This window comes from Amblyraja radiata, chromosome 2 (assembly GCF_010909765.2).
Source record: "Amblyraja radiata isolate CabotCenter1 chromosome 2, sAmbRad1.1.pri, whole genome shotgun sequence".
In the NCBI taxonomy this organism is placed as follows: domain Eukaryota; kingdom Metazoa; phylum Chordata; class Chondrichthyes; order Rajiformes; family Rajidae; genus Amblyraja; species Amblyraja radiata.
Genome location: NC_045957.1, coordinates 124228740 through 124246070, shown reverse-complemented (window position 1 = coordinate 124246070; position 17331 = coordinate 124228740). Strand labels below are relative to the sequence as shown.

Sequence of the window (17331 nt, the reverse complement as noted above, 5' to 3'; positions counted from 1 at the left end):
GGAGGTCCTGCTTTTCAGCATTTTTCCGAGCTCTCTAAAGTCACGCTGCAGAATATTCATCCCCTTCTTTCCGACATTGTTTGTGCCGACATGCACTACCACGTCCGGCTGTTCACCTTCGCCCTTGAGGATTTTCTGCACTCTGTCCGTGACATCCTGGATCCTGGCACCAGGAAGGCAGCACACCATCCTCGAATGCCGTCTGTTGCCGCAGAAACCCCTGTCCGTACCTCTCACAATGGAGTCTCCCACTACAATGGCGTTGCCTGACTTTGCCCGTTTTGGTTTTGGCTCAACAGCCCTATTCGCATCGCAAGCCAGTCCGCCGCTCAGTGCAACAACGTCTTCTGTCCCGACAGCTTCTAAGTAGGTGAACCAGTTCACAAGAGGTACAACACCCGGGGACGTTTGCATTCCATGCTTCCCTCCCTTTCTCACTGTCTCCCACCTTCTCTCTTCCAGTACCTTAGGTGTAACAATCTTACTGTGGGACTTGTCGAGGAACTACTCCGTTTTGTCGAGGAACGACTCCGTAGAAATTGTGCGAGACATCTTTAATATGGAGAAATTGACATATTCCTTGAGAGTCAAGGAGAATTCATTTGAGAAGATCTGGGAAAAATGGACCGTTTGTTTGAGCCATGACACCAATTAGATAAATGCCAAGCTAGATATGGGAAGATTGTGTTATATAGAACTAGATGGTATGTTTGTATGAATATTGAATTATCTCCAGATAACTAATCAATGTAATGTTTTTTCTTTTTTTTAATTTGGTAAGTGAACCACACGGTCCAAATTTTTTTTTAATTTACTTTTTTTCCCCCTATCTACTTATTTTTTTTATTTTGATTGCTGTTTTTCTTACTTTGTTTTATTTATGGTGATGGTGTTGCACTGTCTTGTATATATCTCTTAAAAATCAATAACAATTTAAGTGAAAAAAGGAGAGAATGGACAACAGAGTAAGGGCCAATTGCGAGGGGGGAAGTGAATACGGAGGTCAAAGTGCTTTATATGAATGCGCGAAGTATAAGGAATAAAGTGGACGAGCTTGAAGCTCAGTTAGAAACTGGCAAGTATGATGTTATGTGAATTAGTGACACATGGCTGCAAGAGGGCCAGGGCTGGGAACTGAATATTCAAGGGTATACCTCCTATCGAAAAGACAGACAGGTGGGCAGAGGGGGTGGGGTTGCCCTGTTGGTGAGGAATGAAATTCAGTCCCTTGCAAGGGGTGACATTGAAACAGGAGATGTGGAGTCAGTATGGATAGAACTAAGGAATTGTAAGGGTAAAAAGACCCTAATGGGACTAATCTACAGGCCCCCAAACAGTAGCCTGGACATAGGGCGCAAGTTGAATCAGGAGTTAAAATTGGCATGTAGTAAAAGTAATGCTGTGGTTGTTATGGGAGATTTCAACATACAAGTAGACTGGGAAAATCAGGTTGGTACTGGACCCCAAGAAATGGACTTTGTAGAGTGCCTTCATGATGGATTCTTTGATCAGCTTGTATTGGAGCCGACCAGGGAGAAGGCAATTCTGAATTTAGTGTTATGTAATGAACCGGATTTGATAAAGGACCTCGAGGTTAATGAGCCATTAGGAGGCAGTGACCATAATATAGTCAGGTTTAATCTACAATTGGAGAGGGAGAAGAGTAGATCGGAGGTGTCAGTGTTGCAGTTGAATAAAGGGGACTAGCGGCTACCGCAAGGCTCGGTGCTGGGACCGCAGCTATTTACAATATACATCAATGAGTCGGTTGAAGGGATTCAAAGTAACATTAGCAAATTTGCAGATGACACAAAGCTGGGTGGCAGTGTGAACTGTGAGGAGGATGCTATGAGAATGCAGGGTGACTTGGATAGGTTGATTGAGTGGGCAGATGCATGGCAGATGAAGTTTAATGCAGATAAATGTGAGGTTATCCACTTTGGTAGCAAAAACAGGAAGGCATTTATAAAAAGAGGAATCGAATATAGGAGCAAAGAGGCCCTTCTGCAGTTGTACAGAGCCCCAGTGAGACTGCGCCTGGAGTATTGTGTGCAGTTTTGGTCCCCTAATTTGAGGAAGGACATTCTTGCTATTGAGGGAGTGCAGCGTAGATTTACAAGGTTAATTCCCGGGATGGCGGGACTGTCATATGCTGAGAGAATGGAGCGGCTGGGCTTGTATACTCTGGAGTTTAGAAGGATGAGAGGATATCTCATTGAAACATATAAAATTGTTAAGGGCTGGGCACGCTAGAGACAGGAAACATGTTCCCAATGTTGGGGGAGTCCAGAGCCAGGTGACACAGTTTAAGAATAAGGAGTAAGCCATTTAGAACGGAGACGAGGAAACACTTTTTCTCACAGAGAGTGGTGAGGCTGTGGAATTCTCTGCCGGAGGTGGAGACAGGTTCTCTTGATGCTTTCAAGGTAGATAGAGCTCTTAAAAATAGCGGAGTCAGGGGATATGGGGAGAAGGCGGTGCTGGCTCGAAGGGCCAAATGGCCTACTCCTGCACCTATTGTCTATTGTCTATTGAATCTCCTAATCAGAGATTATTATTATTCAGAACAATAAAATAATATTATCTAATTTATACTGATCATATTTTAAATGGTGAATTAGGGAAGGGCACCTGTAAATGAGATTTAGAGGAGGGCACCTGCAAATGGTGAATTAGAGGAGGGCACCTATAAATGAGATTTAGAGGAGGGCACCTGTAAATGTGGGGGTTTAGGGGAGGGCACCTATAAATGGGGAGGGAACCTGTAAATGGGGATCCAACTACAGGCCCCCTTATGCGCGCGCATCAGTTGTACGGTATATTTTGCCCTTTGTAACCCCTTCCCCCCTCCGGTCCAGTCCCCCCCCCCCCTCTATGTCCCGTCCCTCTCAGTCCCCTCCCCAACCCTCTCTTCCTTCTCAGTCCCCTCCCCCTCAACGTCCCATCACCTCCCTTCCCCAATATCCCCCCCCCTATGTTCCCTCCCCCTCAGTCCCCTCCCCTCCCCCTCAACATTCCCGTCCCCTCGCCTCCCTTCCCCCCAATATCCCCTCCCCTCCTCAATGTTCCCTCCTTCTCAGTCCCCTCCCCTCCCCCTCAATGTCCTCTCCCCCCCCCCAGGGCTGCCAACATTGGGTGAGAGCTGGGAGTGAGAAATTGTGATAGACCAAGCCGAGGGAGCGTAGCGACCGAGGAAGTGGGGTGGGGAGAGGGTGTAGGACGGGGTATACCCCTCTCCTATTGGTACGGAGCTTTTGCATTTTTCAGCTTGAAATTGTGCAATCTGGTGCATACTGTAGCGAGTCTTTTAACTTACACTTGAATGCAATATTTATGGTTTAAATTGGATATGAGGCTAAATTAAATTCCTAATTACATTCCACAGTAGAGCCATGCTCTGATCAACAGGTGCGGCACATGAAATATCTTAGTGTATTCATGTATGGAAATCAGATTATAATCAAACACTTGGCCTATGTTGACCAACCTGGGTCTCACTGCACATCTGATACTACTGACCCTGACTCCAGTTGCATACCTCTCATTCTTGACCCTGAGTTCAGCCTTACACCTGGCCCCCTATTCTACCCTGATCATTGCTGCTTACCTGCTTAGATTCCCAGTGCTGAACACTCCCATTGTCCCAGCTTTGACTGCACACCTAGTACTATTCCAGACCTTGACTCTGGATGCACACTTGGCCTTGCTCCTAGCCCTTCTGCACTGACAATATATCTGGCCCACACATAAATCCCCATCCCCCGACCCCCTGGACTTAACCTATTACGTTCAAGTCCAGAGGTGCTTATCTAATACGGTAATCTTTTATTGGGCACTTCACGGACCAAATTTTGTTCCACAAAATTTGCTACATCCATTGGCTTCCTTGTTATCTAACATGCTAGTTACTTTGACAAAGAAGTCATCAATTTCTCATCCATAAAATTATACTCACTCAGCTGTATAAGTATTCTGTTACCATTTCCTTCATTTTCCAAACAAACTGTCCTGAAATCATTTTCACCCCCAATATTTTCAGTATTTTGCTGTCTTCCCCTCAGCTGGGACTTTTCCGAAATGCAAAGTCCAATAACTATATATTTAAGCAATAATATTCTATTTAATGTGATCTTGAGAGTACATAATATTTTCTGTGGTATTCATAACACAACAATGATAAAAAGATCTTTGTTTTGATTGCACTTATCAACATGCATACATTATTATATTGCAGTTAATATGTACTGAGGGCAATTTTTTGTTCCAGTGCTCCTCATTCCCAATTACTTTTACATTGAAGTGATTGAAATCCAAGTGAAGTTTAAATGGCATCAGAAAAATAAAACCTCCGGAATGGATAATATTCATTACGTGGTTGTTTGGAGTCAGTATCAGCACAATTACTATATTAATCTTTGAATCTTCAGATGTCCAGGTTCAAGCTAAAACTAAAGACAAATAATAACCTCCTCACACATTCCCCTCAAAGTATCTCTGTCACTCCTTTAAAATATGCTGCTTCTTTGACCAAGCTCTTAAACATCACATCTGAATCAGTTTCCATCTAATTACACTCCTTGATGATATTCATCTACATGTTCAATTAATAAAACAATGATATTAGGGAAGGTACACAAAAAAGCTGGAGAAACTCAGCGGGTGCAGCAGCATCTATGGAGCGAAGGAAATAGGCAACGTTTCGGGCCGAAACCCTTCTTCAGATAATATCAGATAATATCAATGATATTAGGGACATTTTTATTCAACCTGTCAAAAGAATTTGGGGGGAGGGTTTAAAAATAGTCAGTGAGGTAAACAAACATAATAGATAGAAACATAGAAAATAGGTGCGTGGCAAATGAGATGAGTGGCAAATGACAATAGTGCTACATTCCCAATATTTAACTGAAGGAAATAATGGGTTATCGGGGCTGTATGTTGTGACAGACAGCCTGACACCTTGCATGTCATTTTAATATTACACTTATCCCATCCCCCTGGATATTCCGGATTAATAAATTAAGGTTTTGTCAACCAATTACAAATCAGGCTAATTACAAACCAATAACATTTGCCAACTCCGAAACACAAAGCGCTGAGGATTGGGATCCAGACATCACGGACAACTGGCCTTAGATCCCCGCTCACATCTGGCAGTGCTCTCCGTCTGAACCAGGGGCCGTGGAGCTTTTTTGAAAGTGGGGGGGCTGAACGATCACTGATCATTGGCCTTGGGGTTACCCCGCAAGGGTGGAGCGGGGAAAGGGTGTGGGAGGGGGGACTATTTGAAATTTGATGTATTAAAATCATGTATTAGTGCATTGTAGAAGTATAATTTTAATGTTTTTTGTTAGAAGTATTTTTAAGAGGTAACTTTTTCCACACAAAGGGTGGTGGGTGTATGGAACAAGCTGCCAGAATAGGTAGATGAGGCAGGGACTATCCCAACATTTAAGAAACAGGTAGACTGATACAAGGATAGGACAAGTTTGGAGGGATATGGACCAAAAGCAGGTAGTGTAGCTGGGACACGTTGGCGATTGTGGGCAAGTTGAGACGAAGGACCTGTTTTCACACTGTATCGCTCTATGACTACATTATACCTCCACCATGCATGAATGCTTCAAAATCAAGTGGTGGAGTTTTATTGCCATATACTCAAGCATAGAAACATAGAAAATAGGTGCAGGAATAGGCCATTCGGGCCTTCGAGCCAGCACTGCCATTCCATATGATCATGGCTGTTCATCTAAAATCAGTACCCCTTTCCAGTTTTTTCCCCATATCCTTTGATTTCGTTAGCCCCAAGAGTAAAATGTAACTCTCTTGAAAACATCCAGTGAATTGGCCTCCACTGCCTTCTGTGGCAGAGAATTCCACAGATTCACAACTCTAGGTGAAGAAAGTTTGTTCTCATCTCAGTCCTAACTGCCCCCCAGAGCGTGAGAAATTTGTAATCAGGGTGAGAGCGCGAGAATTGGGCCAAATGCGTGATTCACACGCTCAATGCGGCAGCTCTGATATACCTGTCCAAATGTTTCTTAAACGTTGCGATAGTCCCTGCCTCAACTACCTCCTCTGGCAGGTATACACAAAATGCTGGAGTAACTCAGCAGGTGAGGCAGCATCTATGAAGAGAAGGAATGGGTGACGTTTTGACCCGAAACGTCACCCATTCCTTCTCTCCATAGATTCTGCCTCAGAGTTACTCCAGCTTTTTGTGTCTACCTTTGATTTTACCAGCATCTGCAGTTCTTTCTTACACATTACCTCCTCCGGCTGTTCCATACACCTACCGCCCTTTGAATGACAAAGTCACCCCTCAGGTTCGTATTAAATCTTTCCTCCCCTTACCTTAAACCTGTCCTCTGGATTTTTATTCCCCTATTCTGTGCATTTACCTGATCTTTTCCTCTCATGATTTTACACACCTCTCTGTAAGATCACTGCTCATCCTCCTGCCCTCTAAGGAATAGATTCTGCTACTATGTCTTATTATCGGTCTGTTAAATGTTGTTGTTATAGTACCTGGTTCAACTATCTTCTCTGGTGGTAGACGATAAATTCAACCATCCTCTCGACATCCATTGACTGCATCCAGGCCTTTCACTATTCGGTGTGTTTCAACGAGATTCCCCCTCATCTTTCTAGACTCCAGCGAGTGCAGGGCCCAGTGCCGTCAAATGCTCAGCATATGTTAACCCACTCATTCCTGGAATCATTTCTCGTAAACCTCCTCTGGATGAGACGGAGTTTCTTCCCATAGGCCATTAGGACTGTAAATTCTAATCTCACCAGGGACTAATTTACTGTTGTGTTGTGTCTTTTTTATATTTTGCTAAAATATAAATACTGGTTCTGTTCTGTTTAAGATTCAGATTCAATTTTAATTGTCATTGTCAGTGTACAGTACAGAGACAACGAAATGCATTTAGCATCTCCCTGGAAGAGCGACATAGCAAATGATTTGAATAAATAATAATAATCCGGGGGGGGGGGGGGGTGATTGGCAGTCACCGAGGTACGTTGTTGAGTAGAGTGACAGCCGCCGGGAAGAAGCTGTTCCTGGACCTGCTGGTTCGGCAACGGAGAGACCTGTAGCGCCTCCCGGATGGTAGGAGGGTAAACAGTCCGTGGTTGGGGTGAGAGCAGTCCTTGGCGATGCTGAGCGCCCTCCGCAGACAACGCTTGCTTTGGACAGACTCAATGGAGGGGAGCGAGGAACCGGTGATGCGTTGGGCAATTTAAGAAGGAACTGCAGATGCTGGAAAATCGAAGGTGGACAATAATGCTGGAGAAACTCAGCGGGTGAGGCAGCATGTATGTATGGAGCGAAGGAAATAGGCGACGTTTCGGGTTGAGACCCTTCTTCAGACTGGTTCTGTTCTATTCTGTTCTGTTGGTTTTTTGCACAATCCGCAGGCAATGCCACTTTCATTTCATTGCACATCTTGTATGTGTATGTGACAAATAAACTTGACTTGACTCCAGCGCCAGCACATCCTTGCTCGGACATGGGGCCAAAAACTGCTCACAACACGGGTTCTGGTTGACTGCAGATTTATGCTCGCCATCCCAGTGGGAAAAGCCCAGTGTGTGTGTGTGTATGGAGTGTGTGTGTGTACGTGTGTGTGTGTGTATGGAGTGTGTGTGTGTATGGAGTGTGTGTGTATGGAGTGTGTGTGTGTATGGAGTGTGTGTGTATGGAGTGTGTGTGTGTATATATGGTGTGTGTGTATGGAGTGTGTGTGTATGGAGTGTGTATATATGGTGTGTGTGTGTGTGTGTATATATGGTGTGTGTGTGTGTGTATATGGTGTGTGTGTGTATGGAGTGTGTGTATATGGTGTGTGTGTGTGTGTGTATGGAGTGTGTGTATATGGTGTGTGTGTGTGTATATATGGTGTGTGTGTGTGTATATATGGTGTGTGTGTGTATGGAGTGTGTATATATGGTGTGTGTGTGTATATGGAGTTTGTGTGTGTATGGTGTGTGTGTATATATGGTGTGTGTGTGTGTATGGAGTGTGTATATATGGTGTGTGTGTGTGTATGGAGTGTGTATATATGGTGTGTGTGTATATATGGTGTGTGTGTATATATGGTGTGTGTGTATATATGGTGTGTGTGTATATATGGTGTGTGTGTGTGTATATATGGTGTGTGTGTGTATGGAGTGTGTATATATGGTGTGTGTGTATATATGGTGTGTGTGTATGTATGGTGTGTGTGTGTGTGTGTATATATGGTGTGTGTGCGTGTGTTAGTACGTTTGTACGCGAAGGACAACGACGTGACCTGACAGCGAGGAACCTCCGGGATATCCGTCAGTCCGAACTACGTGCGTGAGAGAGAGAGAGTGGGAGAGTGAGTGAGTGGGTGATTGAGGGGAGGCGGGGACGGCGACGACTCGGTGTTTTGGCGCCGTCGCCATTGAAGGCTTTTCCCTCCTCCCCCACTGGAGGGGGAGCGGTACGTCAACCGCCCTCCACCCGCCCGCCCGGGCGACGGGAGACGTCACACGCCGGGCGCGAGCGTCACCCGCCGCCCCCAGTCAGTCAGTCTCCCCCCACCGGGCGGGCGATCGAGTACGTCACACGCCGGGCGCCCGGGTGGGTGGGGGGAGGAGGAGGAGGAGGAGGTGGAGGATAGTGCGCGTCACCCGCCGGGCGTGAGTGTGAGCGTCAGAGTCAGAGTCAGAGTCAGAGTCCGCCCCGGGGCGTGGGGGGAGGGGAGGAGGTTGGCGGGCGGGCGGGAGCCCCGCTGACGTCATGGGGCAGCCGGGCGGCAGCAGCAGCTGCGGCGGCGGCGGCGGCGGGTGCGGGGCGAGAGGAGGAGGTGAGCGGGAACACGGAGCCCGAGCCCGGCAACGGGAGGCCGAGCGAGCGACCGAGCGACTGGCGGGCGGAGAGAGACACACACACAGGGTCTGGGATCACCTCACGTCTGGGGATTACCTCACACCGTCACTCCTCCTCCTCCTCCTCCTCCTCCTCCTCCATTCACCCGGGCCCGGGTTTACCTCGCGTTTCATCCCCTCCCCTCTCCTCATATTTATTTCCCGCCGCCTTCACACGGGGGGGGGGGGGGCCTGGGAATGGGATCACCTCACGACCGGGAATTACCTCAGGTTCCCTCCATTACCCCCTCACCACATTCACCCGGGTTTACCCCACGGCCGGGGATTACCTCCCATCTCATCCCCCTCCTCACATTACCCGCACCAGGCAAGGCGACTTCACCCGGGCCCAGGGATCACCTCAAACCCAGGGGTTACCTCAGGTTCACACCCTCCTTCACACACACACACACAGACACACACACAGACAGACAGACACACACACACACACACACACACACACACACACACACACACACACAGACAGACACACACACACACACACACAGACACACACACACACAGACACACACACACACACACACACACAGACAGACACACACACACACACACACACACACACACACAGACACACACACACACAGACACACACACACACACACACACACAGACAGACACACACACACACACACACACACACACAGACAGACAGACAGACGCACACACACACACACACACACACACAGAGACACACACACACACACACACACAGACACACACACACAGACACACACACACAGATACACAGACACACACACACACCTGGGTGGGATCACTCACCGCACTCACCACAGGGAATCACCTCAGCTTCGTTCCCTCCCCCTGGCTTCGCCCGTGTCTGGGATCGCCTCACGGCCGGGGTGGGGGAGGGGAGGATTATCTCGGATTTTTCCTCCATTCACACCTCCCCACCCCTTCACACGGGCCTGGGATCACCTCAGGTTCACACCCTACTACCCCGCCCCCCCCTCTTTACCCGGGCCAGGGATCACCTCAGATCTGGGGATCACCTCAGGTTCACACCCTACTCCCCCCCCCCCCCCAGAAGCCTGGGATCACCTCAAACCCAGGGATTACATTTTTGGTTTCCTCGTCGTCGTCGTCGTCCCCCCCCCCCATATTAACCGCTTCCACCCGGGCCTGGGATCACCTCACGACCGGGAATTACCTCAGGTTCCCTCCACCCACCCCATATTATCACCACCAGCCCCATTCAACCCTGGCCTGGGTTAACATCACGTCAGGGGGGGGGGGGGGGGGAGTCACCCCAGTCACCCCACACCTCTTATTACCATCTTCCACCCGGGATCAGCTCATGTTCTGTCAATTCCCGTACCAGCCCCATTTACCCTGGGCTGGGATCACCTCACACCTGGGAATTACCTCAGGCTCTCTTCACCTCCCCCATATTACCTGCCCCCACTCCCCATTCCACCTGGGGCTGGGGATTACCTCGGGTTCCCGCCACACATCCCCCCCCCCCAACCGGGTCTGGGATCACCTCGCCATCGGGTATTATCTCAGATTCCCACTACCCCCTCCTCCCCCGTACCAGCCCAATTCACCAGGGCCTCCTCCCACCCCCCCTTCCCGATCCACACACAGTGATTAGCCCTCCTCTCTCCCCCTCACCGTGATTGTCCTCCCTCAGTCACCCCCCCCCCCCTCAGTGATCCTGCACCCTTCTCTCATGATTCCCTCACCTCTTGGCAATCCCCCTTTCCCGTCAGTGATCTCTCACTGATTGTCCCTCCTGCCCTCTCCTCTCCCTATCAGTGATCGCTGTCCCCTCTTAGTGGTACCCTTCCCCTCTTAGTGACCCCCTCCCCCAGTGCCCGCTGCTTCTGCTGTCAGTCATGCCCCTCTCCTCAACTAAGTGATACCCTTCTTCTCAGAGATCCGCCCCTCCCCCAGTAATTGCTCCCTTCATCCCCCCCCACCTCTCATCTCTCAGTGGACTCCCTCTTCCTCCCACCCTCTTATTCTCCCCTGCAACCCCCCCCACCCCCAATCACACCTTTGTTGACCCCCACCCATCTCCTCCCCTGCTACGCATCTTCATCCCTCCCTGCGATATCCCTGAAACCTGCAGCTCCCCTTACTCCCCCACCCAATGGTCCCCCTCCTCTCCACGGTGTTGCTCTATTCCTCTCCAAGCGGTGCTCATCCCTGCCCCAAGGTTCCCCTTCTCTCCCTCCCCCCTCAGTGACCCTCCTTCCTCCTTAGTGATGCCACTCCACGTCTCTTTGATTCTTCTCTCCGTGATCTCCCTGCCCCGTTTTCCCACTCCCGTGAATCCCCACCTGTGGTCCCCCTCCTCCCACCTCTCCTCTCAGTGATCCCCCACATTCCCCTGCCCTGCCATCCTTTTCCACCCACCACGTCCTACGATTCCCCCCCCAACCCTGGCCACGTGATCACATGCCTACACAGTGGTCTCCATTTGCTCCTCCCTGATCTTACCCGTTGCTCCTACTTGAACTCTTCTGTGCTATCACTCTCCTTTTCCCTCTCCATCCTTGTCTCTCTGCTCCCGGATGATTCCCTTTCTGAAGAAGAGTCTCGATCCGAAACGTCGCCATTCCTTCTGTCCAGAGTTGCTGCCTCACCAGCTGAGTTACTCCAGCATTTTGTGTCTACCCTTTCTATGTGATCTGCCTCTCGTCACCTGTGACTTGCGCCTCTCATCACCGCTCTTTGAAATAGGTTAATTCATGGGGCACGGGTGTTGGTAGCATTTATCGTTCATCCTGAATTGGACAACCACATTCCTTGTTCACACCTATCCTCTCCGTACCATTAGTTTGTGTGGTTGTCTTCCTTTCCCATTTGTTTGATCTGTAACTCCAATATGTCCCCTCAGCATTTTTTCTGTCCATGTTTTGTAGTTTATTCCCTCTGCGTTATCTTCAATGTAACTTGTACCCTCCTTCACTGTCTTAATCGCATCACTAGATTTCGGCAAGCACATTTGCTTTCCCCTGAAACATTTGACGGGTACATGGATAGGAAAAGTTTAGAGGAATATGGGTCAAACGCTGGCAATAGATGGGACATCTTGGTCAGCATGGACGAGTTGCACTGAAGGGTCTGTTTCCGTGCTGTATGAATCTGTGGCTCTATATGCTGAATGCTTCACTGATCCTTGTCAGGAAACTACACATTCTTGTTCCAAGAGATCCTTATTTATTATGTGAAAAGGGAAATAGCTGCTTCATCAGTTCATACGTCGATACCCCAGTTAAAGAGGCAACAATATTTACAGTAATGTTGGCTCTATCCCTTTCTGACCCCTTTATTTTGATCTCCATTTCATATTCTTGGGAACTTTGACACTGTTGTGAAGAATCAAGTTAGTTGTGTTAGCAAGCTAGATTCGTCTCAAAAGTCACTATCAGAAGGATGTGGATTCACATATAATTCCTAAGACTTCAGCATGAAAAATCTAGCAAGATGCTTTAGTCTATTTCTGAGGAAATGCAACATAGCTGAAGTTTGCTGACATTCCAATGAAATATCCCATTTGTTTCGATGAGGTGGTATTGGCTACAAGGAGAGGTTGGATAAAAGTGGATTGTTTTCTTTGGGATGCCGGAGTTGGAGGAGAGAACTGATATAAGTATACAAAATTATGAGAGGCATAAATAGGGTAGACAGTAAGAACCTTTTCCGCAGGGTGGAAATGTCAAACACTAGAGGTCATAGATTTAGGTGAGAGGGGCATAGTTTCAATGAGATTGGCAGGGCACACAAAGTTGGTGGTTGCCTGGAACGTGCTGCCAGGGGCACTGATGGAGGCAAATATGATAGTGGCATTTAAGAGGCTTTTAAATAGGCACATGGGTATGGAGGGATATAGATCATGTGCTGGCAGATGAGATTAGTTTATCTTGGCATCGTGTGCAGCACGGGCATGATGGACAAAGGGCCTGTTTCTGTGCTATACTGTTCCATAAGCTATGTCTTTCCTGTGGATGTGAAAGATTCTATGCTCTTTGTGGGAGCTTGCAATGCAAGAGAAAGCTGCTGTTTTTGCTTACAGTATGTCATAGGCTGTCAAGTGCTTTGGGAGTTTCGGTGTTTATGAAATGTGTAATGGGAATGTAGGTCTTTTTCTTCCTGTCTCATTTGAGGGCAACAAATAGCAATGGCTAATCTTTGCATCAGGCTGGACTTGGAGGGGGGAGGGGGGAGGGGGGGGGGAGAGGGAGGGGGGGGGAGAGGGAGAGGGAGGTGGGGGGAGAGGGAGGTGGGGGGGAAAGGGAGGTGGGGGGGAGAGGGACTGAGTCTGGAGATAGAAGAATGATCAGGGTTGAGGAAAAATGTGGTGAGGGAACAGTTGTTGGGCATGTGATACGGTCACAAGCCATTTTGAGTGCCATGGTGTCGAAATTCATCAGTGATCCTCAGTTTATTTTTGTGCCTCTGAGAAGAAAATATTGCAATATAGTTTTTTTTTTGGTTTTCTTTGGAAGAGAAGATTTGAATGGGGACAGAAAACGAATTAAATGCCAAGACGGGAATGACCTATTCCTTTGGCAAGGTATAAGTACTTTGGTTAATTAGTAAAAGGATTCGAGGGGAGTCGATGGAACATATTTTTCCACAGGAAATGCTTTTAGTGCCTGAAAAGTGGAGTAGGCAGAAATTCTGATCTAAGATCTACCTGGATAAGCACTTGCTGAACAATAACTTACAAGGATAAGGACCGAAAGCTGGGCAGTAGGTAATCTTAATAGCTTGATTTTTGGTTGGCATGACCCTAAATGGCTCTTGTCTCATAGTCCTATTGTTATACAGCAGAGAAGCAGGCCCTTTGGCCCACCGTGTTTTCAATCCCCAATTCACTTCATTTCCAACATATTACTTTTGAACTGTTGTTGATTCTAACATACAGAAAAATCTATCTGAACTTCATTGATTGTTTTTCAGTTACGTAATATAGTGCATAAGAAAGAATTGTAGTATTGAATGGTCATGAATATATTTGCTGTGGGATAAGAAAGATTTTTTTCACATATATACTGTGCACTAGAATAAGTACAAAGGTCTGAGATTTGAATGTTTATTGTTATCTACATCACAAGCCCTTTCTCCTGTCTCTTATAGAGCCATAGAGTCATACATCGTGGAAACAGTCCCTTCGGCCCAACTTGCTCACACCGACCAACATGTCCCATGAGGCAGGCGGCACGGTGGCGCAGCGGTAGAGCTACTGCCTCGCAGCACCAGAGACCCAGGTTCGATCCTGACTACGGGTGTAGTCTGTATGGAGTTTGTACGTTCTCCCCGTGACCTGCATGGGTTTTCTCCGAGATCTTCGATTTCCTACCACACTCCAAAGACGTACAGGTTTGTAGGTTAATTGGCTTAGCTTAATTGTTTAAAAAAATTCCCTGTGTGTAGGATAGTGTTAATATGCGGGGATTGCTGGTCGGTGCAGATTCGGTGGGCCGAAGGGCCTGTTTCCACATGATATTTCTGAACTAAACTAAACTCTACACTACTCAATTATTCCTCCTACACCTGTCTAATTATTTCTTAAATGTTCCTGTTAAAGTCTTCATTTGGATTACGGTAGCATTGCATTCACATTCTAATTGTAGGGAAAGTTCTCCACCTTTTTTAATAAAACCTACATAGTTCCATTTTGTAGTTGGAAGTAGGATGAGAAGTAGGAAGTGCTCAATGTTTGTATTAAGAGAATGGTGGAGATGCTCCACAGTTCAAGCAGTATCTCTGTGGAAGAAAATAGAGTTAATGCTTCAGGTTTGATCGTTTGTTTGAATGAAAGAAACAGCATGGAAACGGGTCCATTATCCCAAGTCCATGCCGACCATCGATCACCCGTTCATGCTAGTTCTGTGTTATCCCACTTCCGCATCCACTCCTTACACACGAGGGGCAATTTACAGAGACCGAGACCTGCACATCTTTGGGATGCGGGAGGAACCCAGCTGTAACCCACATAGTCACAGGGAGAACATGCAAACTTCACAAAGACAGGACCCAAAGTCAGGATGGAACCAGGGTCTCTGGCGCTGTGAGGCAGCAGCATTACCAGCAGTGCCACTGTGCTGCCACCAATGTTGATGATCTTTTTTCAGAATGGTGTTTCTGACTCCACAAATGCTGAGTGTTTCTGATATGTTCTTTGAAGAAGGGTCTCAACCCAAGACATCACTTATTCCTTTTCTCCAGATGTTCTTCTGTCTTACCCATTGAGTTACTCCAGCATTTTGTGTATATCTTTGATGTAAATCAGCATCTGCAGTTCATTCTTACACATGTTCTGCGCAGTATTTAGCTTTTGGGTCATTTTACATAACTTTTTTTGTAATTTTCTTTATCTTCCAGTTGTTTTGATGGTGTTTGGTCAGTACCTGGCGGACACTCCGCCATCTCTGTCTCTCTCTGAACTTCTCCTGGATGAGGCTGAACATGCCACGTCGGAAACAGGTTAATCCCAAACCTCTGAGAGGTAAGAACTGCTGAAATCTTGTATTTTTAAATACACGTGCTCCCTGGGTTATGAATGACCTGATTTATGGAAATCTAACTTTACCCAAATTTCCCCATACATTTTAAAGCATTTTTCAAGTGAGTAGTAATAATAAAATGATTCATGATATTTATCAGTGGCTGGATACTGAAGATATTCCATTAGTTTAATGAAAATGATTAAACCATGAAATGAAAGGATTTTACCAAATGTTTATCAAGGAATACAATATGGGTATTTGTAGAAAACGTGTCTTTCTGTCTTACAGAGAAATCGGCTTATGGATAGTCCTCAGGAACATAATCCTTATTAACCCAGGGACATCCTGTATATATAACTTCAGTTTGATTTCTGATTTTCAGTTTCGTACAGCATTATTGAGAGATTGCATTCGATTCTACTGTGTTTCTGGACTTTCAGCTAGCAACTTGAAAACATAAATTCTCGGCTGAAAATTGCCGTTGTGTGTGCTGATTAGTTTCCAAAATGTATGCATGCACATACTGAGCAGGAGTTGCAGAGGCTGCCACGTGAGATGGGCATCAGCTTTTGTGATGTTGCTGGATGTACTTAGAGTGATCATTTTGTGGCATAAATCAGCATACATGTTTGATTGGATCCTGATGATGTTGCGATAGAGATCAACAATTTAGTTTATTGTCACGTGTACCAAGGTACAGCGAAAAACTTTGCAGCAGGCTTTTGTTGTGTGCTCTCCAGTCAGCGGAAAGACTGTACATGAGTACAATCAAGTCGTCCTCAGTGTAATGATACGGGATAAAGGGAATAACGTTTAGTGCAAGGTAAAGTCTAATTAAACATAGTCTGTTGGTGTCCAATGAGGTAGACAGATAGACGTAAATGCTGAGGTAACTCAGCAGGACTGGCAGCATCTCTGGACAGAAAGACTGGGTGACATTTGAGGTAGATGAGGTAGATGGTAGGTCATGACCGCCCTCTAGTTGGTGTTAGGATGGTTCAGTTGTCTGATAACAGCTGGGAAGTAACTGTCTTTGAATCTGGAGATGTTCATTTTCACATTTCTGTATCTCTTGCCTGATGGGAGAGAGGAGAAGAGTGAAGAGAGTGCGTCCAGGGTGAGATTCCTCCCTGATTATGCCGGTGGCCTTCCTGAGGCAGCATGAAGTGTGGATGGAGTCAATGGGAGGGAGGTTGGTTTGCATGATGGTCTGGGCTGCGTCCGCAATTCTCTTAAATTTCTTGCACTTGGATGTGACATAACCCTACATAGATGAACATGTATGTAACACAGGGCTGCCAACATTAGAATTAGATTAGAATTAGATTCCTTTATTGTCATTCAGACCTTTCGGTCTGAACGAAATTATGTTGGGTGAGAGTTGGCAGCTCTGGTAACAGCAGAAACGACTCACCATTTGTGGCCTTTAAAAGGATTGATTTTCATCATGCATTGATTTGATTCGGCTTGCTTTTCATGCTTTTAGGTTTCTTTACAATGCTAAAGTCTGTGGAGAGTGTATGCAGCGAATCATATTCAAGACCTTTGCAATAATTACATTGTTCCAGTCATTATTGCTCCTGTGAACATATCCCTAGAATGAGGAAAAAGATGTGGCAATGCCATGACTCGGGGAGCAACGTAAATTACTTGTAGATGGAGGAGGAGAGAAGGAGGACTCCAATTTAATCCAAGGTATTTTATGAGAAATTCAGAAGAACTTCAGAGAGGATCAGTGTCCAGAAGTCAATAATGATTCCCTCAGTGAAGAAACCTGTGCTCCAACCATACCTCGAACTGCAGAACAATTTGAGAATTGTTCCAGAGGTAGGGAAAATTTGGCTGGATGATGCAGAAAGTGATGAGGTCCCGAAGGATCTAAACATGTGCAAGAATTTTAAATTGAACACATCGGTGGACTGAGAGCCAA

General features: G+C 46.7%; 2 protein-coding genes across 2 annotated transcripts in view; one reads left to right on the top strand and one right to left on the bottom strand.

The window, feature by feature from the left end:
• LOC116968297 (androgen-dependent TFPI-regulating protein-like) overlaps positions 1-6659 on the bottom strand; it is a 96474-nt gene extending 89815 nt beyond the window's left edge. Inside the window, exon 1 of the mRNA XM_033015019.1 lies at positions 6529-6659. The gene's annotated coding sequence lies outside the window, so the exon portion shown is untranslated. The remainder of the gene's footprint in view (positions 1-6528) is intronic.
• Positions 6660-14028: 7369 nt separating this feature from the next.
• Positions 14029-17331, top strand: part of hivep1 (HIVEP zinc finger 1) — a 185927-nt gene continuing 182624 nt past the window's right edge. Inside the window, exons 1-2 of the mRNA XM_033015000.1 lie at positions 14029-14271; positions 15277-15400. Coding sequence (XP_032870891.1) covers positions 15349-15400 — 52 coding nt within the window. The 5' untranslated portion in view covers positions 14029-14271; positions 15277-15348. The remainder of the gene's footprint in view (positions 14272-15276; positions 15401-17331) is intronic.